At 42.1% G+C, this 17862-nt stretch overlaps 2 protein-coding genes across 3 annotated transcripts in view; one reads left to right on the top strand and one right to left on the bottom strand.

The window, feature by feature from the left end:
- Window positions 1-16054, bottom strand: part of Chfr (checkpoint with forkhead and ring finger domains) — a 31365-nt gene extending 15311 nt beyond the window's left edge. Inside the window, exons 1-11 of one of the 2 annotated variants that reach the window (XM_051176379.1) lie at window positions 15872-16050; window positions 15617-15760; window positions 11400-11499; window positions 8552-8661; window positions 7731-7790; window positions 7411-7626; window positions 5391-5555; window positions 3515-3674; window positions 2516-2670; window positions 2232-2394; window positions 27-172 (exon numbers count right to left, since the gene is read on the bottom strand). In XM_051176379.1, coding sequence (XP_051032336.1) covers window positions 27-172; window positions 2232-2394; window positions 2516-2670; window positions 3515-3674; window positions 5391-5555; window positions 7411-7626; window positions 7731-7790; window positions 8552-8661; window positions 11400-11499; window positions 15617-15749 — 1408 coding nt within the window. In that variant the 5' untranslated portion in view covers window positions 15750-15760; window positions 15872-16050. Of the gene's footprint in view, window positions 1-26; window positions 173-2231; window positions 2395-2515; window positions 2671-3514; window positions 3675-5390; window positions 5556-7410; window positions 7627-7730; window positions 7791-8551; window positions 8662-11399; window positions 11500-15616; window positions 15761-15871 lie in introns of both variants that reach the window. The other variant, XM_051176380.1, reaches the window with a different exon arrangement.
- A 650-nt stretch (window positions 16055-16704) lies between these two features.
- On the top strand, window positions 16705-17356 carry LOC127215909 (ATP synthase F(0) complex subunit C2, mitochondrial-like). The gene has a single exon (XM_051176378.1). The coding sequence runs from the start codon at window positions 16760-16762 to the stop codon at window positions 17183-17185; it is 426 nt and encodes a 141-aa protein (XP_051032335.1). The 5' UTR covers window positions 16705-16759; the 3' UTR covers window positions 17186-17356.
- Window positions 17357-17862: the final 506 nt, after the last annotated feature.

The raw sequence follows: 17862 nt of genomic DNA, 5'->3' as shown, positions 1-17862 counted from the left end.
TCATAGTTAAGATACCACTGTCTTACTTGTTAGCAAGCTGGCAGATGTTGATGGTGCTTCCCCACCAAGGGCCTGTGTAGCTCCCAGCTCTCTATCTGGTACTGGGCAAGGAAGAGACTGCACTGCTTGCCTTCTGTATTCAGGACACTGTCTGCATACAATATATGGCTGACTGTGAGAAGAACAAGCAGAGCTGAAGTCACACAGGAACAGGCAGACATCACTGTTATATTACCATCTACTCCCAGCTCCAGCTGTTGTACTTCTACTCTTCAAGGCCTCTGCTCTACCTCTACTCATCTTCAGCACCACTTCAATGTACGAAGAAAGGAGCTGACCCCTCCTTTCTGCCCAGCTCCCACCATTGTAAGGACCCATAACAAACTGGAACAGGAATCAGAGAGAGAGGCTAGCATCTACCACAGGATAGCTGCTCTGTGCTCAGCTTACTTTTGAGTTCAATACCTCACACCCCACGCTTCAGCACACCCTACCCTGGAGCACTTAGTCCCTACTCATTAGTACATGGGCTCATAGGCTCATGAAAAGGCAAAGAAAACCCACACAAGAATTTTCTCTTATGGAGATGCTCTTAAGAGAAAACTACACAGAAAATACAGCTAGCTCAGAGTACAACTGTAATCCCAGCACTGTTAAGACTGAAGCAAAAGAGTCCTAGCGAGCTGGAATTACAGGTGTCAGCAGCCACATCCAAATTTGTTTTGTTTGTTGTTGTTCATAGTATAATAGATTAACCTCATGGTCAATTCTCACATGCTATGCAAACATTCCATCACTGACCTTTTAAATGTTTTTATTTTGAGACAATAGTCTTAAGTTTCTCAGGCTAGCTTTGAACTCACTCTGTAATTCAGGGGAGGTTATTGACTTTTTTTTTCAATATCATAGTCTTGGCCCAAAATGTAGACCTGAAACCAATGTGTCATTAAGTAAAATTGGGTCTGAAAGGGCTGTGTCCTTTCAGCCAGAGGATTAAGCCTTTACTGTGATACTACTCTTAAGAAATTATAACACTACCATGTGATGGGAGATGTAATTATGTATATATGTTTCTCATACTGGTTAATAATAAAGCACTGTTGGCCAATAGGAAAGGAAGATAGGAGGGACTAGGAGACAAGGAGGAAATAGGAAGTAGGAAGGAGGAGTCAAGATGGAGAGTCTGAAGAAAACAGTATGCTGCCGGCTCCCCGGTAAGAGAAATACATAGATCAGCAGAAATGGGTTAATAATTAAAGGCAGGGCTAGCCAATAAGAAACAAGTAACCGGGCCAACAGTATTGTATCAAATACAGAGTCTCTGTGTGTTATTTGGGGCTGGTGGCGTGGCGGCAGGAGATGACCAGCGATGGCGGGCAGAAAAAACCATACTTGTTACAACCATGAGTCTTAGTCTATAAGAATTAGGTGGACTAGCCTGGCACTGGCGGCACATGCTTTTAATTCCAGCACTTGGGAGGCAGAGGCTGGTGAATCTGTGAATTTGAGGCCAGCCTGGTCTACAGAGTGAGTTCCAGGAGAGCCAGGACTGTTTCACAGAGAAACCCTGTCTTAAGGGGAAAAAAAAGTTAGGTGTGTTTATTTGGGAAAAACAATACATAAGACTTTTCTGTTTTGCCAATGAATCGGGACTCATGATTGGAGCAAAAGTAAATGAGGGTATGAAGGTGGGGTTCAAAACCCACTAAGGAAGCTGTGAATGGTGGTACATGTCCTTAATTCTACTGCTCAAGATGTAGAAGCAGATATATCTCTGTGAGTTCAAGGACTGCCTAATCTACATAGTAAGTCCAGGGCAGCCAGGGTTATATATAGAGACAACTAAGCTGGTCGTGGTGGCACAGGCCTTCAATCCTATCACTCAGGAAGCTAAGGCAGGTAGATTACTATGAGGTCAAGGCCAGCCTGGTCTACATAGTGAGTGAGTTCCAAGACAGAAAAGACTACAGAGAGGCCCAGTGTCAAAATAAATATATAAATAAACAAATTAATTGAAAAAGACCATTGAGGCTACCTGAAACTGTTATTCTATTCATTGTTGCTCAGAGTCCACCCAGTCTGGCCATACTCCAATTTGAAGAAACAAGCTAAAAACATAAGGAAACTGATATCCTGAAATCCTGTAGCTGTACACACCACAACACAGTTAAGCACAGTATTAATGTTCTCCTTATCCCCAGGGCCCACTATGAGCCAGGCACATGTCTAACCTGATGTCTGAGGATTCACTATCAACATCTGACAGCTCTAGCAGGTCTTCTGAACTCCCCTCTTCATCAGAAAAAGACCTCCTGACTTTGGGTTGCAGCATGTCTTGAGTTATTTTATTCCTTGCATCCATACTTCTCACATCTTCTTCACTGCGACACTTATCTAGATAAAAAGGGCAAGCAAAATTCACTCCTCAAGGACACAGGACTAGGGAGATGATCTAGACTGCTCAGAGCAGAGCTTGTAGTCCCAGGCCCCTAAAAGGGAAGCTAGTGAAGCTGACCTGGATGCTGGATAAGGTACGCTTCCACGAGGTTATTCAGGATGTGGTTTTTGCAGATCCGCTCCACTGGACATCGGCATGTAGGGCACAGAGACGAACGCTCCATCCAGCCAGAGTAGCAAGCTGCACAAAATGTGTGCATACAAGGCTGCAAACTGGCAGAATAGGAAGGAACAAAAACACATCTTTGTTTGACAAAATCTTCCAAAGTATTTGTCATTATAACACTCAGACAAAATCTTCAGCAGGCCTACCCAAACAGGAATACAAGCTGGATCCTCAACCATAAGCCAGTTGTGGAGAATTCTATCATCTAACCTACAAATATTTAAGCTCAGTGTTAGAATATTAAAAAAAAAAAAAATCAGAGCTCTATGCCTGTTTTCAGGGGGGTACAAAGAGCAGATCATAACTCTAGGAACACAAGCAACAGAAGTGTATGGGGACTTGGTTGGGTAGGATATACCTCCCAAGTTCCCAAACAAAAGCTAAGAGAAGTTTCTTCCAAAAATAATCCTGGGAACTTCATTCTAAGTATTATGTCTTCAGTCAGAAAGTGTTTAAACATCAGTATACTTCACATGATCCTCCCACAAGACAAACACTAGGTTTTCCGGTTACTCATGGTCAAATCAAGACTGACCATATCTCATGGACTCTATGACCCTGTGGTTTCCGGGTACAAGAATTTCTCCTTATGAGTTGGGTGGTGTTGGCGCCACATTTAATCCCAGCACTCAGGAGACAGAGGCAGGTGGATCTCTGTGAGTCTGAGGCCAGTCTGCTGGTCTACAAAGCTACACAGAGAAACTGTGTCTCAAAAAAAAAAAAAAAAAAAAAAAAAAAATTCTCCTTGTTGATACCACAAGTACAAGGGAAAGGGAAATAGAAACTGGAGCAAATACCAGGGCAAAAGAGAATCAAAGTCTGTTTTATTTATAGTTATTTCTCAAAGGAGCCAGCGCTACTTAGGCAACCCTAGGATATAAAGCAGCACACCTCACACAGTCATGCAGAAGGTCTTGACAGATGATGCAGGTTAGTGTCTCCTCCATCTTGTCTGGCTTCACAGAGTCAACTCTGACATCCTCATGTGAGGTTTGGGCATTTCCATGCTGGTCTGCAACCAATAACTGCAGGTTCAAGGCAAGCTCCCCATCTATAAGACAAAAGAGCAGTCACAACCACTTAATCTGAAGACACAGAAGATCCTCAAGTTTCTATTGTCCATCAACAGCAGAGGAAGCAAAGCCACTTATAAAGACTTTGTTGTTTTTGCTGCTGTTTTTTGAGACAGAGTCTCTGTATGTAGCCCTGGCTATCCAGGAACTCACTATATATATACCAGATTTCCCTAGAATACAGAGTTAGGATTCAAGGTATGTGCCATGATGCCTGGCTATATAAAGATTATTTTTAAGAAGGTCCCAAATAAGTCATGTGTCCCTTTGTGTCTAAATTGTGACTTAGAACAGTTGTTGACCTAAAAGGAAAAAAAAAGACACCCAGGATGTATGCATGTGTACCTGTGACATAAAGGTAACAAATGGTAGGAAGAGAGAAAGAGGGAGGACCAGTTGTATAATATTTTTTTAAACAAATAAAATACAATCCCATGTACAAAGAAAAGTCTTGGAAATAAAACTCTAAGGTGGCACTGGCAGCTTTAAATTGTTCTTTTTTTCCTGGTATATTTATATATATGCACACAAAATACTACTATTATTGTTTTTTGAGATGTCCTCATGCTGCCCCGATTAGTGTCAAACTCACTATGTAGCTGAGGACTACCTTAAAGATTTGATTCACCTGTTTCCACTTCCCCAGAACTGGGATTATAGGCATGCAACATCATACCTAGCTCAATTTTTATTTATTTATTTTTTTTTACAAGTTGGATTTATAAGCTGGTTATGATGGCACACTGGGAGATAGACACAGGCAGAGCTCGGTGACTTAGAGGCCAGCCTGATCTACAAAATGAGTTCCAGGACAGCCAGGACTGTCACACCCCACAAAAAAAAAAAAAAAAAAAAAAAAAAAAAAAAATCTCATATCAATTCTTTTTTTTTTCCAAGATAGAATCTCATCTTATGTAGCTTTAGCTGTCCTGGACTCACCATCTCAAGTTCAGAGATCCACCTACCTCTGCCTCCCAAGTGCTGGGATGAAAGGCATGTACCACGATGCCTGGCTTAATACTTTTTCTTTTAAAGAAATTACTATTATTAGAGAGAAAGAGAGAGAGAGTACAAATGTGGAGGTCAGAAGACAACTCTGGGGAGTCAATTCTCTATTTCCGCATACACAGGTTACAGAGATTGAACTCAGATTACCAGGTTCACAACAAAAGTTTTTAACTGTTGAGCCATGTCACCAGACCTATACTTACTTTTTTAAGTGTAAAATATTGTGATAATTACCATGGCCTCCAGAGCCAATTAATTTATTTTACCATAAATGTTCAGATAATCCAGTTTCTTCCCCAGGATATTATTTCTAGAGTTCTTCTATCACACTGTTTCCACAGCCAGGTAGCCTTGAACTCCAGTCCTCCTGCCTCTACCTACCAAGTTCTGAGATTACAGGTATAAATCACCATATCCTAGTTAAGATAACATTTTTTAAAAGAATTACTATCCTATCAAAGATAGAGGACTTTGACACCCATTTGTAATTAAAAATGCAGTTTTCAGAACAATCGCATGACCTAGTAGTGAACAGTTCTATTTGAATCCAGACTTTCATACAGAAAATGCAAGTTGTTACAATATAAACCGAAAGCAGATCCACATACAACTGCAAAAGCGGAACCCACTGCAGGCAACAGCCAGCACAAGAGGCCAAAAGATGCACAGAGCAGTGAAAGTCTAACCTCTTTTCCTCCTTTTTTTGGCAGGCTCTAATTCATCATGGTCTTCGGTTTCCAAAAGGAAACAGGATGCCTCTTTGTCTTGGAGAACTGAAGAAAGGCTAGAGAGTTCACCATTTGCAACAAGTGAACTACATTCTTTTGGGGAGATGCCTGCATTCCCAAGTCCTGTGAAAAGATACAAATAAGACAGGTTCTGATTTATCTACTTCTGAAGAGTCACTGACTTAATAAAGTGTGTTATATAATTAGAGATCTCACATGTATCATGTCTTATACAAATACTTAGCCATATGAGTCATACCTTAAAAGCACTAGAGCCCATCTCTATGCTAATGAAGCTAGAGACAAGTGGCACATTCATATGGAAAGACATGCAGGATGCAGGGAAAGAACACAGTAGGGTCGTCCCTATATACTATGTCTAAGATGTACAAGTGAACACTCTTGCAACCACAAAATGCATATTATATACTAAATGCACCCAAAAGAGGTATGAAGTAGAAACACTTCTAACAGGAGTGGGGAGTATGATTAAAAAAAAAAAAATAACAGAAACTAACAGATAGCGCTCTGACCTAAACAGAAGCTTAAACATCATGAGCAACTTGAGTGAACTTGACTGAAAAGTCAGGAAACTTCATCACTCTCTAGTTTATTCACAATATTATAGTATAATACATATCTACTTTATTATAATATTCAAATGATAAGCACTACTATTAGAAAAAGGGAGAAACTGGTTTACATCATCTAAAGAAAAAAAAAGAGGGGTAGAAGGATTATTTAAGGAATAAATTAACTCATATACTAAAGAAAAAACTATACTTTCCTGGCCCTGGAACCTACTCATCCTTTGATATTCACAGCCTTTTATGATCAGCCATGCTTTTTATTAAAGGACAAAGATTATATAATGGTACTTCTATGGAAGGCTCCAGATAGGGAAACTGAACATATAAAAGTACTTATTATACCTTCTCACATCTGGTACGCACTAAGTTTCTTTTGGTTTTTATTTGTTTGTTTGTTTGGTTGGTTTTTCGAGACAGGGTTTCTCTGTGGCTTTGGAAGCTGTCCTGGAACTAGCTCTTTTGTAGACCAGGCTGGCCTCAAACTCAGAGATCTGCCTCCCCAGTGCTGGGATTAAAGGTAGGCACTAAGTTTTAACTATAATTATTTTGTTAGTATAAAAATACTTCAGCATACAGAAGGAAAATTTTCATTTTTAAAAATTACAAAAGATATTATACATTACTCACTCTAGGAAATCTGATATTTCCTAATCAGAAGGGTAGTAGAGCCTTATCAAACTACATGCTATGCACATGGATAGATGGAATAGAATTTAAGTGTGGTGGTAAAGTAGGTTTTCTTTGAGTGTTTATGTATGTGTGTTGTGTGGGGATCAAACCAAAAAAAGAAAAAAAGGATAAATGAAGAAGCCAGTCATAAGACCACATGCTGCATGACTATGAACACAAAATGTTCAAAATATTCAAATAAATGCACAGAGATTCAAGAGTTTCCTTTTATGTGATAGAATGTTCTAATTAACAGTTATGACCATGGGCAGTGGTGGTATATGCCTTTAATCCCAGTAGATGGATCTCTATGAGTTTAAGGCCAGCCTGTTCTACAGAGCTAGTTCCACGACAGCTAGGGATACACAGAGAAACTCTTGTCTCGAAAAACCAAAACCAAAAACCAAACAAACAAACCAAAAAACACACACACACAAAAAAAACCCTCACAAAAAACAACAAACAGTAATGCCCATATAACCTTGTAAATGTATCTAAAACACTGATGGGTACACTTTAACTTACTGATATTTATAGTATATGAATTAAATTTAGATAAAATTACAAAAATACTATGTTACCATGGTCCTTAATGTTTAGACTTTCTCCTGAGAATGAAATAAGTCAGTATACATGACTACAGAACACTTACTGATGAATGGATTTACTGTATCTCAAGGAACAAAAAACTGCGACTGTCATTGTGAGCCCCATCTCACCAGAGCTAGAGGAATGCTTTTGCCCTGCAGAGGTCAGCTCTGGCTCCATAGTAGAGGTAGAGGCCATGGGGAAGAGGTCTGATGTCGATGTTGATGGCTGTGGTTCCTCTAAGCATGTTTGAGCCACGGGTGACAACGGTGGAACCTGGAGGTCATCACCCTGCCCTGGACCTGAGGAATCTTTGGTCACATGGAACATATTTTCTTTATTGGCTTCTACAGGCACAAAAATAAAGAGTGCATTCAGAACTCAGAAAGACACTTTAGGGGCGGCCATTCCTAGCACTCAACATCCATGCCTTTGCCATAAGCTCACTTACCGAGGGATTCTTGAGGCAAGCTTTGTTTTTCATTTAAAGATTCATAGAGGTACGCCACATCTAAAAGGAAATGAATCCAATCAGGGAGCTGTGGCCCCAGTGAAACATGACCCCTGCTCATCTTTGACCACATCACAACCTGTCTTTTGATTAAATTCACGTACCATCTGGTAATAACAGCTTAAGTGACTCCAATAAAAGCAAATCACAATTTTACCAACTTAAGTATAAGCAAGCAACCAAAGGGAAAAATGGTTGCAGAAGGCAGACAAGGGTGAAAAAGACACACTTCACTAATAACTGCAAGCCACTGGAAGGAAAGATTCGAGTTCCTTCTATATGGCAAGAGGCTGGATTATTAGTGCCCTCTTTTTTCCTCCTTGCTCTTCAGTTACAACTCTCCTTACCCTATACAGTGCTGGATCTAGTCTAACCTATTGTTTCTTTTTGTAAAGTCTCCAAGAGCAGAACTGCCAATGGCTTCCACGGCTCCTATCTAGATTTTATTCACACACTCCAATTCTACTGTTTCGCCCAGCCCAGCCCAGCCCAGCCCAGCCCAGCCCAGCCCAGCCCAGCCCAGCCCAGCCCAGCCCATTTACTCCTCCTTGGCTGCCATTCATTCTTGAAGAAAAGCTGTTCCTGAAAAGTCAGCAATCCATCCAAGTGCTTACACCAAAAATCTCCATAATTATCACTTTCTATGGAAATGACTATTTTAACACATGTTCTTTCTGAGGGTATTTTCTAGTCTAAGTTGGATGGCTTCTTGGTGCAACACCTGGGAAAAGTATCTACACGAGTAAATTTTTCTCTCTTACTGTGTTCTGGCTCATTCTTCCTGTATACCAAATAGATGACATCCCCACTCTGTAAAGGGTAAGTCTGCTTCTTAACAACTCGCAGCTTGTTGATTACTGTTCCATTGGTGCTGTAAAGAAAACAAAAGTATAAGTTGCCCTACTCAAAATAACTAAACATGGTAAACATTTTTCTACTACCATTAAGACACCCTCAATTCCAGCACTTGGGAGGCAGAGGGCCAGCCTGGTGAACAGAGCAAGTTCCAGAAAAGGCACCAAAGCTACAAAGAGAAATCCTGTCTCCAAAAAAAAAAAAAAAAAAAAAAAAAATAAAAAAAAAAAAGAAATCTGCTCAGCATTAAGATTTTGAAAATACTCAGAAGGGACAAGAAACTATTTAATCGTCAGGCAGTGTGGCACACACCACACCTATAATCCCAGCACTTGTGAGGACAGAGGGTAGGCAGATCTCTGTGAGTTCAATGCCAGCTTGATATACAAATTGAGTTCCAGGACAGCCAGAACTGTTACACAGAGAAATCCTGTCAAAAGGAAGGAAGGAAGGAAGGAAGGAGGGAGGGAAGGAAGGAAAAAATTAACCATTTCATACATGCTAGTTCACAAGTATTGCCTGATAATACTAAGACAAGAAGACTGCCTATTACTGGCTAATGAGAAACTGTGTGTGTGTGTATGGGGGGGGGGGGGGGGTTGGACACACAAGTGAGCATGTGCATTCACCCACACAGTGCCTGTGAAGGAAGGCCAGAAGAGGGCAATAGAACTCCTAGAACTGTAATTACAGATGGTTTTGAGTGGCCATGTAGGTGTTGAGACTTGAACCTGGATTATCTGTAAGAGCAGCATATTTTTACTGTTCTACTATTCCAATACAGGTACTTTCATGTGTATCTCAGGGTAGCTCCTATGTAGATTCTGAGGTAGACCAATGCTGTCATTTCCTTCTTTCCTGAGCTATCAATAGCTCTGTCAGTTCTCTCCAACAACCATGACTCCAGTCAGTTCATCCTTAGAGAATACTAATCCCTCCCAGAAGATGCATTAAAGCAAAAGCAAAATAAACTTTTGTCTTTCAACTGGAAGATGGCATGGCTCCTGTGCTCAGAAGATGCAGTGGCCCAATTATAATCAATCACATTGCTAGATGGGGAGGCCAAAGAACATGTCCCAGGCCTAGAGTATGCAGACAGGAAGGATTTTCTTGGGAAGAACTTTTTCATGGAGACCTGTTGGAAAATCCAGAATTGAGTACATGAAGGCCAAAGACTGGAGTATGCTTAACACAAAATCCTTAGCTCTGCAGCTTCATTCCTGAGGTCCAGTACTAGAAGGAATTTGTATTTCAGACTTGAACCTTACTTAATTCTTTCAGGTCAAGAAATGGCAAACATTTTTCCATAAAGCACATGGCACTAGTTCAAATTCTGTGTCATAAAGTCTTACTCTTAACTACTCAGCTGTGTCACTAAAAGGCAGGACATGAATACAGGCATGCCCATGTCCCAGTAAAACTGGTAAAACAGTATACAGACCACAATCTTGATACAATCACAAATGGCCCTCTGCAACCAGGTACCCTCCAATTGTTCATTTCATACTCTTTCTTAACAAATGAACTCCAGCTGTCAGAATGAAGCCCAAATGCACTGCTGTAATTCCTACTCCTTACCTCCATCCTTCCCACATGTCCTGGTGCCTCTGCCTGGACTACCTGCTTCTCCAGCCCACCTCTGACCCAAAAGGCAGCACCTCTGACAGGAGATTGTCCCAAGAGCCTCCAGAAGGGACCAGACCCAGCAGAAATGGTTAACAAAAAATTAACAGCATCTTTGAAGGGTCTTTGTTTCACAATATTGTGTCAGGGCTTTTATGATTATTTCTCTCTCTTTTTAAATTTAATTTCTTTCTTTCTTTTTACCCTATATTTCTTTACATATTTATTATAGCTTCTGGTTTTGTGTTTTTTATGGGATTCCTGAGTGTGCAAATGAGTGTGTTTCTGAATCTGTATCTGTTTCTTGTGCCTTTTCTTGGGCTCTTTTCCTTCTGTTTGTATTATTCCAATTTGTTTGTTTTTGTTTTATCTTACTATATTATATTTATTATTATTATTTATACGAGTGAGGTTTTTTTTTTTTAGTTTGGTTTTTGGAAATAGGGTTTCTCTGTATAGCTTTGGGGCCTGTCCTAGACCTCTATCGGTAGACCAGGCAATCCTCAAACTCAGAGAGATCCACCTGCCTCTGCCTCCTGAGTGCTGGGATTAAATGTATGCGCCACCACCACCCAGGTGTATTTGTGTTTTCTAATAAGAGACAGAATGGGGTAGATCCAGATGCGGGGAAGTGGTGAGAAACTGGGAGGAGGAGAGAGAGAGGAAATCATAAACAGAATACATTGTATGAAAAACACTATTTATTTTCAATAAAAGAAGAACTTATCAATATATTTTAAATCTTATTTCTGAGTGATATGAGCCATACTTAATAAGAAAACAAGACATAGAAGCTAAACCACACCCAGGATCCCATGAGGGAAACTGGAGAATGTACATCCTTTTGACTTAAACCTGAACGGCACTTTAGAAAAAGGAAGCCTTGGGCTAGATAGATTGATCAACAGTTAAGAGCACAGATGCTTTTCTAGAGGACCTGGGTTCAATTCCCAGCACTCACATGTCAGCTCACAACTGTCTGTAACTCCAAGATCTAACACCCTCATAGAGACTTACATGCAGGCAAAACACCAATGCACATAAAATTACAAATAAGTAAATTTTAGAAAAAGGAAGCCTCAGTTATCAGTTTCCTAAGTTAGAAAAGGAATCAGAAAATAAAATGCTCACCTGGTATCTTCCAGTGTCACCTGACCAGATTTTTTATCCACTATAAGTTTACAGTGATCTCCAGAGACCAATTTATTGCTGGGGAAAGAGAGGTCACAACCTGAAACAGATATCAAGAAGACACTGGACATTACTGTGGGCTCTATGAGTACTACTGCCTTGCTTTTCCAGTCTGTGACCAAATACACAAATAACATTTAAATACTGAAGTGTTAACCTAAAATAAAGGGACAATGTGTATGCCCCATACCTTCCTGAACCCAGTCACCTAGAAGATATACCAACATAGCAACATCTTTATGAGTTTATCATACAAATGGCTCAGAAGATAAACAGTATCTGAATTGTAAAAACAAAACAAAATTAAGCCCAAAGGGGTTTAATTAACTTTTCAATATTTTAAACTAGTTCTTGCTGGGTGGTGGTGGTACACACCCTTAATCTCAGCAGTCAGGAGGCAGAGGCAGGTGGATTTCTGAGTTCTAGGACAGCCAGGGCTACAGAGAGACTCTATATTGAAAAACCAAAAATAAAATAAAATAAAATAAAATAACAACCTAGGCAAGAATCCCAATAGTGAGTCCAGCCTGAGATAAAGCCTTTTTTAAAATAAGGTAGGGGGCCATGAAGGGTAAGGGGAGACAATGTCCCACATGAAATCACAACCTTACCCTGATTTGGCCTGTACTTTGACTCCATCACTGACCTATGGACTGGTAGATCAGCAGAAGACTCAATACCTCCTTGGCCTCACCAAGTTTTACTGGCAAGATAGGGGAAGATCCAGGGCCAGTGTCCCTTGCTTCATCTCGTACCAGGTGAAACTCTCTGTAAGAAAATAAGTCTAGCCGGGAAGTGGTGGTGCACACCTTTAACCTCAGCACTCAGGAGGCAGAGGCAAGTGTATCTCTCTGAGTTTGAGGCCATCCTGGTCTACAAAGCAAGTTCCAGGACAGGTTCCAAAGTTACAGAGAAACCCTACCTAACGACTCAGAGGATCTGGAGGATGAGTGTTTGTATAACATACTGGCCCTTAACCAGGTTGCACATAGGGCAAAATCCTGCTCCAGCCATCATGATATCCTCGAGCTGCTGGCACTCCTGGATATCAGCATACATGTTACCCACACAGGCTTAAATGCAGCTGATCATTATCTATACTTGTACCAACTAGGCTCTAAAGTGGACGTCTGTCTATGTTAGCATGCCTTCCAGGAAAGTTTTCATGTCAAGCTATAATTGAAGCTGTAGTTCAAGATTCTGGAGAATATGTTGTAGGTCAGTAACCTAAGACTTGGTCATGTGGAGTTACTTCATGTGGTAACTACCTCAGTTTGATTGTACAGGAGTTGTTCATCCTTCCAGTTATTCTCTGCCACAACTTGTCTCTTAAGATCATGGGTAAGTCAGTTCCCAGAGTGGAGTACATGTCCACACCAGCCTGAGCAACCAAATGTGAGATTCTGCAGGTACACCAGCTTTTCCTCTAGGCCTGCAACCTACATCTCCAGATTGTTCATGATCAGTTAGCTGAAGTTGATCTTCAGGCTCAGATACAGGATCTGGTCTTATGCATTTAAAATTTGATTTAGAAATCACCTGAAGTTGGATGGGTGCTATCCCTCTCTGGACAAATCTGGAGTTACCAAAGAAGTCATCAAGAATCTTGTCCTAAAGATCCTCCATGGTCTTGAAGTAGTGGCAATGGTCATAGAAGGTCCCAAACCCCTGCTTCTGGTATTAGACTCCTGCTCACTCTGGTCTGACAATCACTGAGGTTCTACACGGGTACCTTTTCATTCCTTGCCCGTAGCTCAATTGACCCAGCCAAAGTGCAGGCATAACTTAGCCATCATCAAAGAGGAAGATGAGGACATAAAAATGTAGAAGACACAGACATGGTTTGGCCCAGATAAGGCCCCATGGATGCTTGGTTCACAGAAATGCTCCTAGCCCTAATGTTCTTTCCAAGACCTTAAAGGAGAAAGCACTTGACAACTAGTGGAAACTGTAGGAAGTCATGGTAAGGCTAGGATGCCAGTGACATTGCCTTGAGGAGATGAAGACTGCAGGAGTTAGAAGATCCTGTGTTACTAAGATATTACTTCTCTTCTAGCATTCAAGGCCAATTCCATTCAATTCCATTCAAAATACCATAAAATTTTTAGTGTGGATATCAGAGGACAACCTTCGGGTGTTAGATCTAGCTTTCCACCTGGTAGTATTAATGAACTAGTATTAATACATTCACTGCAAGTATTTCTATGACAAGCAGATTATTGTTTGTTTTAATATGCAACGAAGCATCTTGATATGTATGTTATAATACATATCTAATGCATGTGTGTACACATATGATCGTATGTTTGCAGAGGCAGAGGTCAGACATTTTCCTCTTTTACTGTACGTCTTATTTTTTGAGACAGAGTCTCTCACTGGACCTAGAGCTTAAGAATTCTGAAAAACTAGCTGGCCACAAAATTTTAGGGATCCTTCTTTCTCTGCCTCCCCAGAACTAGGATTATAGTCATGTACCACCATACTTAGCTTTGATGTTGCTGTTTTTTAGTTTTTGTTTTCCCTGAGACAGGGTTTCTCTGTATTGCTTTGGAGCCTGTCCCGGAATTGGCTCTGTATACCAGGCTGGACTCAAACTCACAGAGATCTATCTGCCTCTGCCTCCTGAGTGCTGGGAATAAAGGCGTGTGCCACCAACACCCGTCCACACTTAGCTTTTTACAAAGGTGCTGGGGATCTGAACTCAGGTCCTCAAGCACATAACCTGAGCTCTCCCCAGGCCCCAATTGAGGTTTCTTACAAGTAGTTCATGTAAGGTTTCATCAATCCTCCTAGAAAAAAAAGTAAGGCAGATAACAAAGTTACAGAAAGGAATGTTGTTGACCCAAAGCAAGACATGTTGGGCTTTGTATATGACTTTAAGTTCTCAGATTCATGGGTTCATTAAATAAAATATTCTAGTTCTGGACTTGGAGATCTTCTCAAATAGAAACCCTGCTGTTACCAGGTGGTGATGGCACAAATCTTTAATCCCAGCGCTTGGGAGGCAGAGGCAAACAGATCTCTGTGAGTTGGAGATCCGCCTAATCTACAAGAGCTAGTTCCAGGACAGGCTCCAAAGCCACACTGGGAAACCCTATTTGGGTTGGGGGAGGGGAGAGGGGGGAGAGAGAGAGAGGAGAGGGAAGAGAGAGAAAAGAAACCCTGCTGTTACAAATTGCCCTCTGTATAGTGAGATATCCACCCCAGCCACACCTGTTGCACTGACCACGACCATGAGTGGGTACAGGTGGACATGACCTGTGGGAGACAAGGTCTGGCGTCCCAGACCCCAGCTCTCTCTCTTGGTTCCAGTCGGTTCATGGATAGCAGCCTGGGTGTGGATCCTTGGAGCAGGAACTTGCTGGTCATTGGTTTCTCATGCAAGTAAGTGACTTTCCCCAAAATAAAATACATAACCCAAATTTTATCCTCGTCCTGTGTATCTTAATCTGTGCATCATCACCGCTGAGCACTGGTTTAGCAGCATTCCACTCTTCCAATACATTCTTTGTTTTCATTTGTAGAATTTTTCTTTTTGTTTTTTGAGACAGGGTGTAGCCTTGGCTGTCTTGGAACTCACCTGCCTCTGTCTCCTAAGGGCATGCACCACCACTGCCTGCCTAGCATTTTTTCCCTAAAGTCCCATCAATTGCTTAACAGTGGTGTCTAATTTCTACATATCCTTTCAGTTTTCCTTTTGTTATTGATTTCTAATTTCATTCCATTGGGAAAGAGACAGGTACTGTAATAGGCACAAGATCATATTCCGAAGGACATATTTACAATTCTACTTTATAAAGCTGTAATGAAAATTGAACGATATCCACATCAAACCACCAGAGGATCAACTGCACAGGCAAATAAGTAACTAAATAGCAGGTCTTACTGAAAAGTCCATTTTCTATGAAAAACTGGAAAGCAAACTGCACCCTCCTCCCCATCCTGGTAGTCTCTGTATCGACAATCCTGTACTTTTCCCACTTCAGGTCCCCTGACGGTTCCCCCATCGAAGCCCACTTTGATGCCTAGGTCTTCGATGCTGCTCTAGGCCCTCAGTCTCTGTCCTCGGTTGGGTACACCCACTGGGTCCCGAGCTTTAATCACGGTCCACCCCTTCAGCCCCTATCCTCGTCCTCACTCCATTCTGTCCTCCGCACCTCTCCTCCTTCCGATGGTCCACTCGGGTTTCCACAGAAGGATTTGCGGTTCGTCCTCCTCCGCGCCTAGACGAAGGAGCCTCCCCCAGGGCTCCTGAGGTGGCTGCTGCTCGTCTTTCCCGGGTAGCTCCATGGGACTCACATCTACAGAGACCCGGAAACGCTGGCTCAGGGCCCAACTCACAAACTCAGCACCGCCGCCCGGCCGCCCTCTCCCCTCTCCCCAGCCGGGACCCCGCCCGCCAGCCAGCTTACCCCCCGCCCTGCGCGGATCCCGGAACCGGCCACACAGCCACCACCGCTGTCAACAGACATCTCGGGTCCCTCAGCTGATCCACGGGAGGCAAGGGGGAGGGTTTAGGGCGGTACGCCCCGCAATTGGCTGGTGGCGGTGCCCACAGAGAGCGATGGCTAGAGCGGTGCCAGGAACAGCCATGCAGAGGGGGCGGGCCGGGGCGATCCGAGCATGCGCACACAACAGGATGCGCATTTGGTTGCCATCTTTGATGCTGGCAGGCCAACTTACTCTCCTGCAAAGCACGGAAGTAGCTGTGGAGAACGTCACGTTATGTTGAAGCAAAAAGGACCGAGTAACTTCTAAAATGGAAAGTCCTTTAAGCGTCGCCTGCAAGTTAACCTGTAGCGAGATAAGGTGCTATTTTCACACAACAGATTATAAAATAGAGTTTTGGTACACTGTACCAGCCCTTTGCAAGGAGCACAACTAAGGTGTCATTTAGAATAGAAACGGGTAAGTGATCTCTGAGGCTGAGAGCAGACTTGCGATATCTTTCCACGTTGTTTCTTGGACTCTTGTGTCATCTCCATGTTGTATCCCAAAGAAGGATGCATAAGCATATTTGTGGCCCTTGCTGAAAATGAAACATTGGCAAAAACAACGTCCAGGAAGAAGGAAGTCATTGAAGACAGAGAGGCAAGTCCACGTAGTGGTATTCTAGCCACTCAGAGGAATGTCTTTGCTGGTGAACAGCTTTAAAAAAGTAATAAAATCCCAACTGCACAACCCAAGTTTCTGGCTTCTACTAAAGAATTATAAAGAGAAGAAGAAAAATGAGTAATGCGCCCTCTCTGTCTTCTCTACCCTGGGAGCAGCTCTCCTGCCTTGGCCCCTCACCCCTGAAAATGTATGCCTGCTCCAAGTTCATCTCCACCCGCTCCTTGATCAGGAGCACCTCTCAGCTGCTGAGTCGTCCCCTGTCTGCAGTGGAGTTGAACCGACCACAGACTTGGACAGATGAGGGCTTCAGCAGCTTGGCAGCCCCTCGTCCTCTGACCTCACTCATCCCTAGCCGCAGCTTCCAAACCAGCGTCATTTCCAGGGACATTGACACAGCCGCCAAGTTCATTGGGGCTGGGGCTGCTACAGTTGGGGAGGCTGGCTCTGGGGCTGGCATTGGAACTGTTTTTGGGAGCCTCATCATTGGTTATGCCAGGAACCCTTCTCTGAAGCAGCAGCTCTTCTCCTACGCGATTCTGGGCTTTGCCCTCTCAGAAGCCATGGGGCTCTTCTGCCTGATGGTGGCCTTTCTCATTCTCTTCGCCATGTGAAGCAGCTGTCTCCACTTCCACCTCCCATAGTTCTTTCGTGTCTGGTCTGCCCTGTATGTTCCTTTTCCTGTACCTCCCCAGGAAGTCTGGGGAAAGTGTTTGGCTCAGGGTTTGACAGAGAGAAGACAAATAAATACTGTATTAATAAGAAAAAAAAAATGAGTAATGCAAGACACCGTAACCATTATATATAAAGGGCAACATAAATTTTTAGAAGCAATTGACGTTTGCTATAAAGTTTGGATAATTTAAATAAATTTGGCTATGATTCATTTAAAAAGTAATAAAATTGGATTAAAAATGAAAACACACAAACATATTTGTAAATATATGTGGAAATACTTTTCATATCTCTACAAATATCTTTGAAAGGATATGGAAGTAGCAGTGGCTGCCTCTAGGATCATTGGAGTCAGCACAGTGATTATACTTGCACTCAACATTTATTGTCATTCCTAGCCTTACATGTGTTCAGAGAAACGCTTCACTAGATGACTTCATTGTTGAGTATCACATTGACAAAAGCCTGGATGGTAGATCCTATTACATAACTAGGACATATGCTGTCTATTGCTCCTAGTCTACAAACCTAAATAGCATGTTACTGCACTGAACATTGTAGGCACTTGTAATACAATGATATTTGTGTGTCTAAACATAGAAATGAAAGGTTACTA

Source organism: Phodopus roborovskii, unplaced genomic scaffold, assembly GCF_943737965.1.
Source record: "Phodopus roborovskii unplaced genomic scaffold, PHOROB, whole genome shotgun sequence".
Lineage (NCBI taxonomy): Eukaryota > Metazoa > Chordata > Mammalia > Rodentia > Cricetidae > Phodopus > Phodopus roborovskii.
The sequence above is the reverse complement of the archived record's forward strand: the minus strand, read 5'-3'. Positions and strand labels throughout refer to the sequence as shown.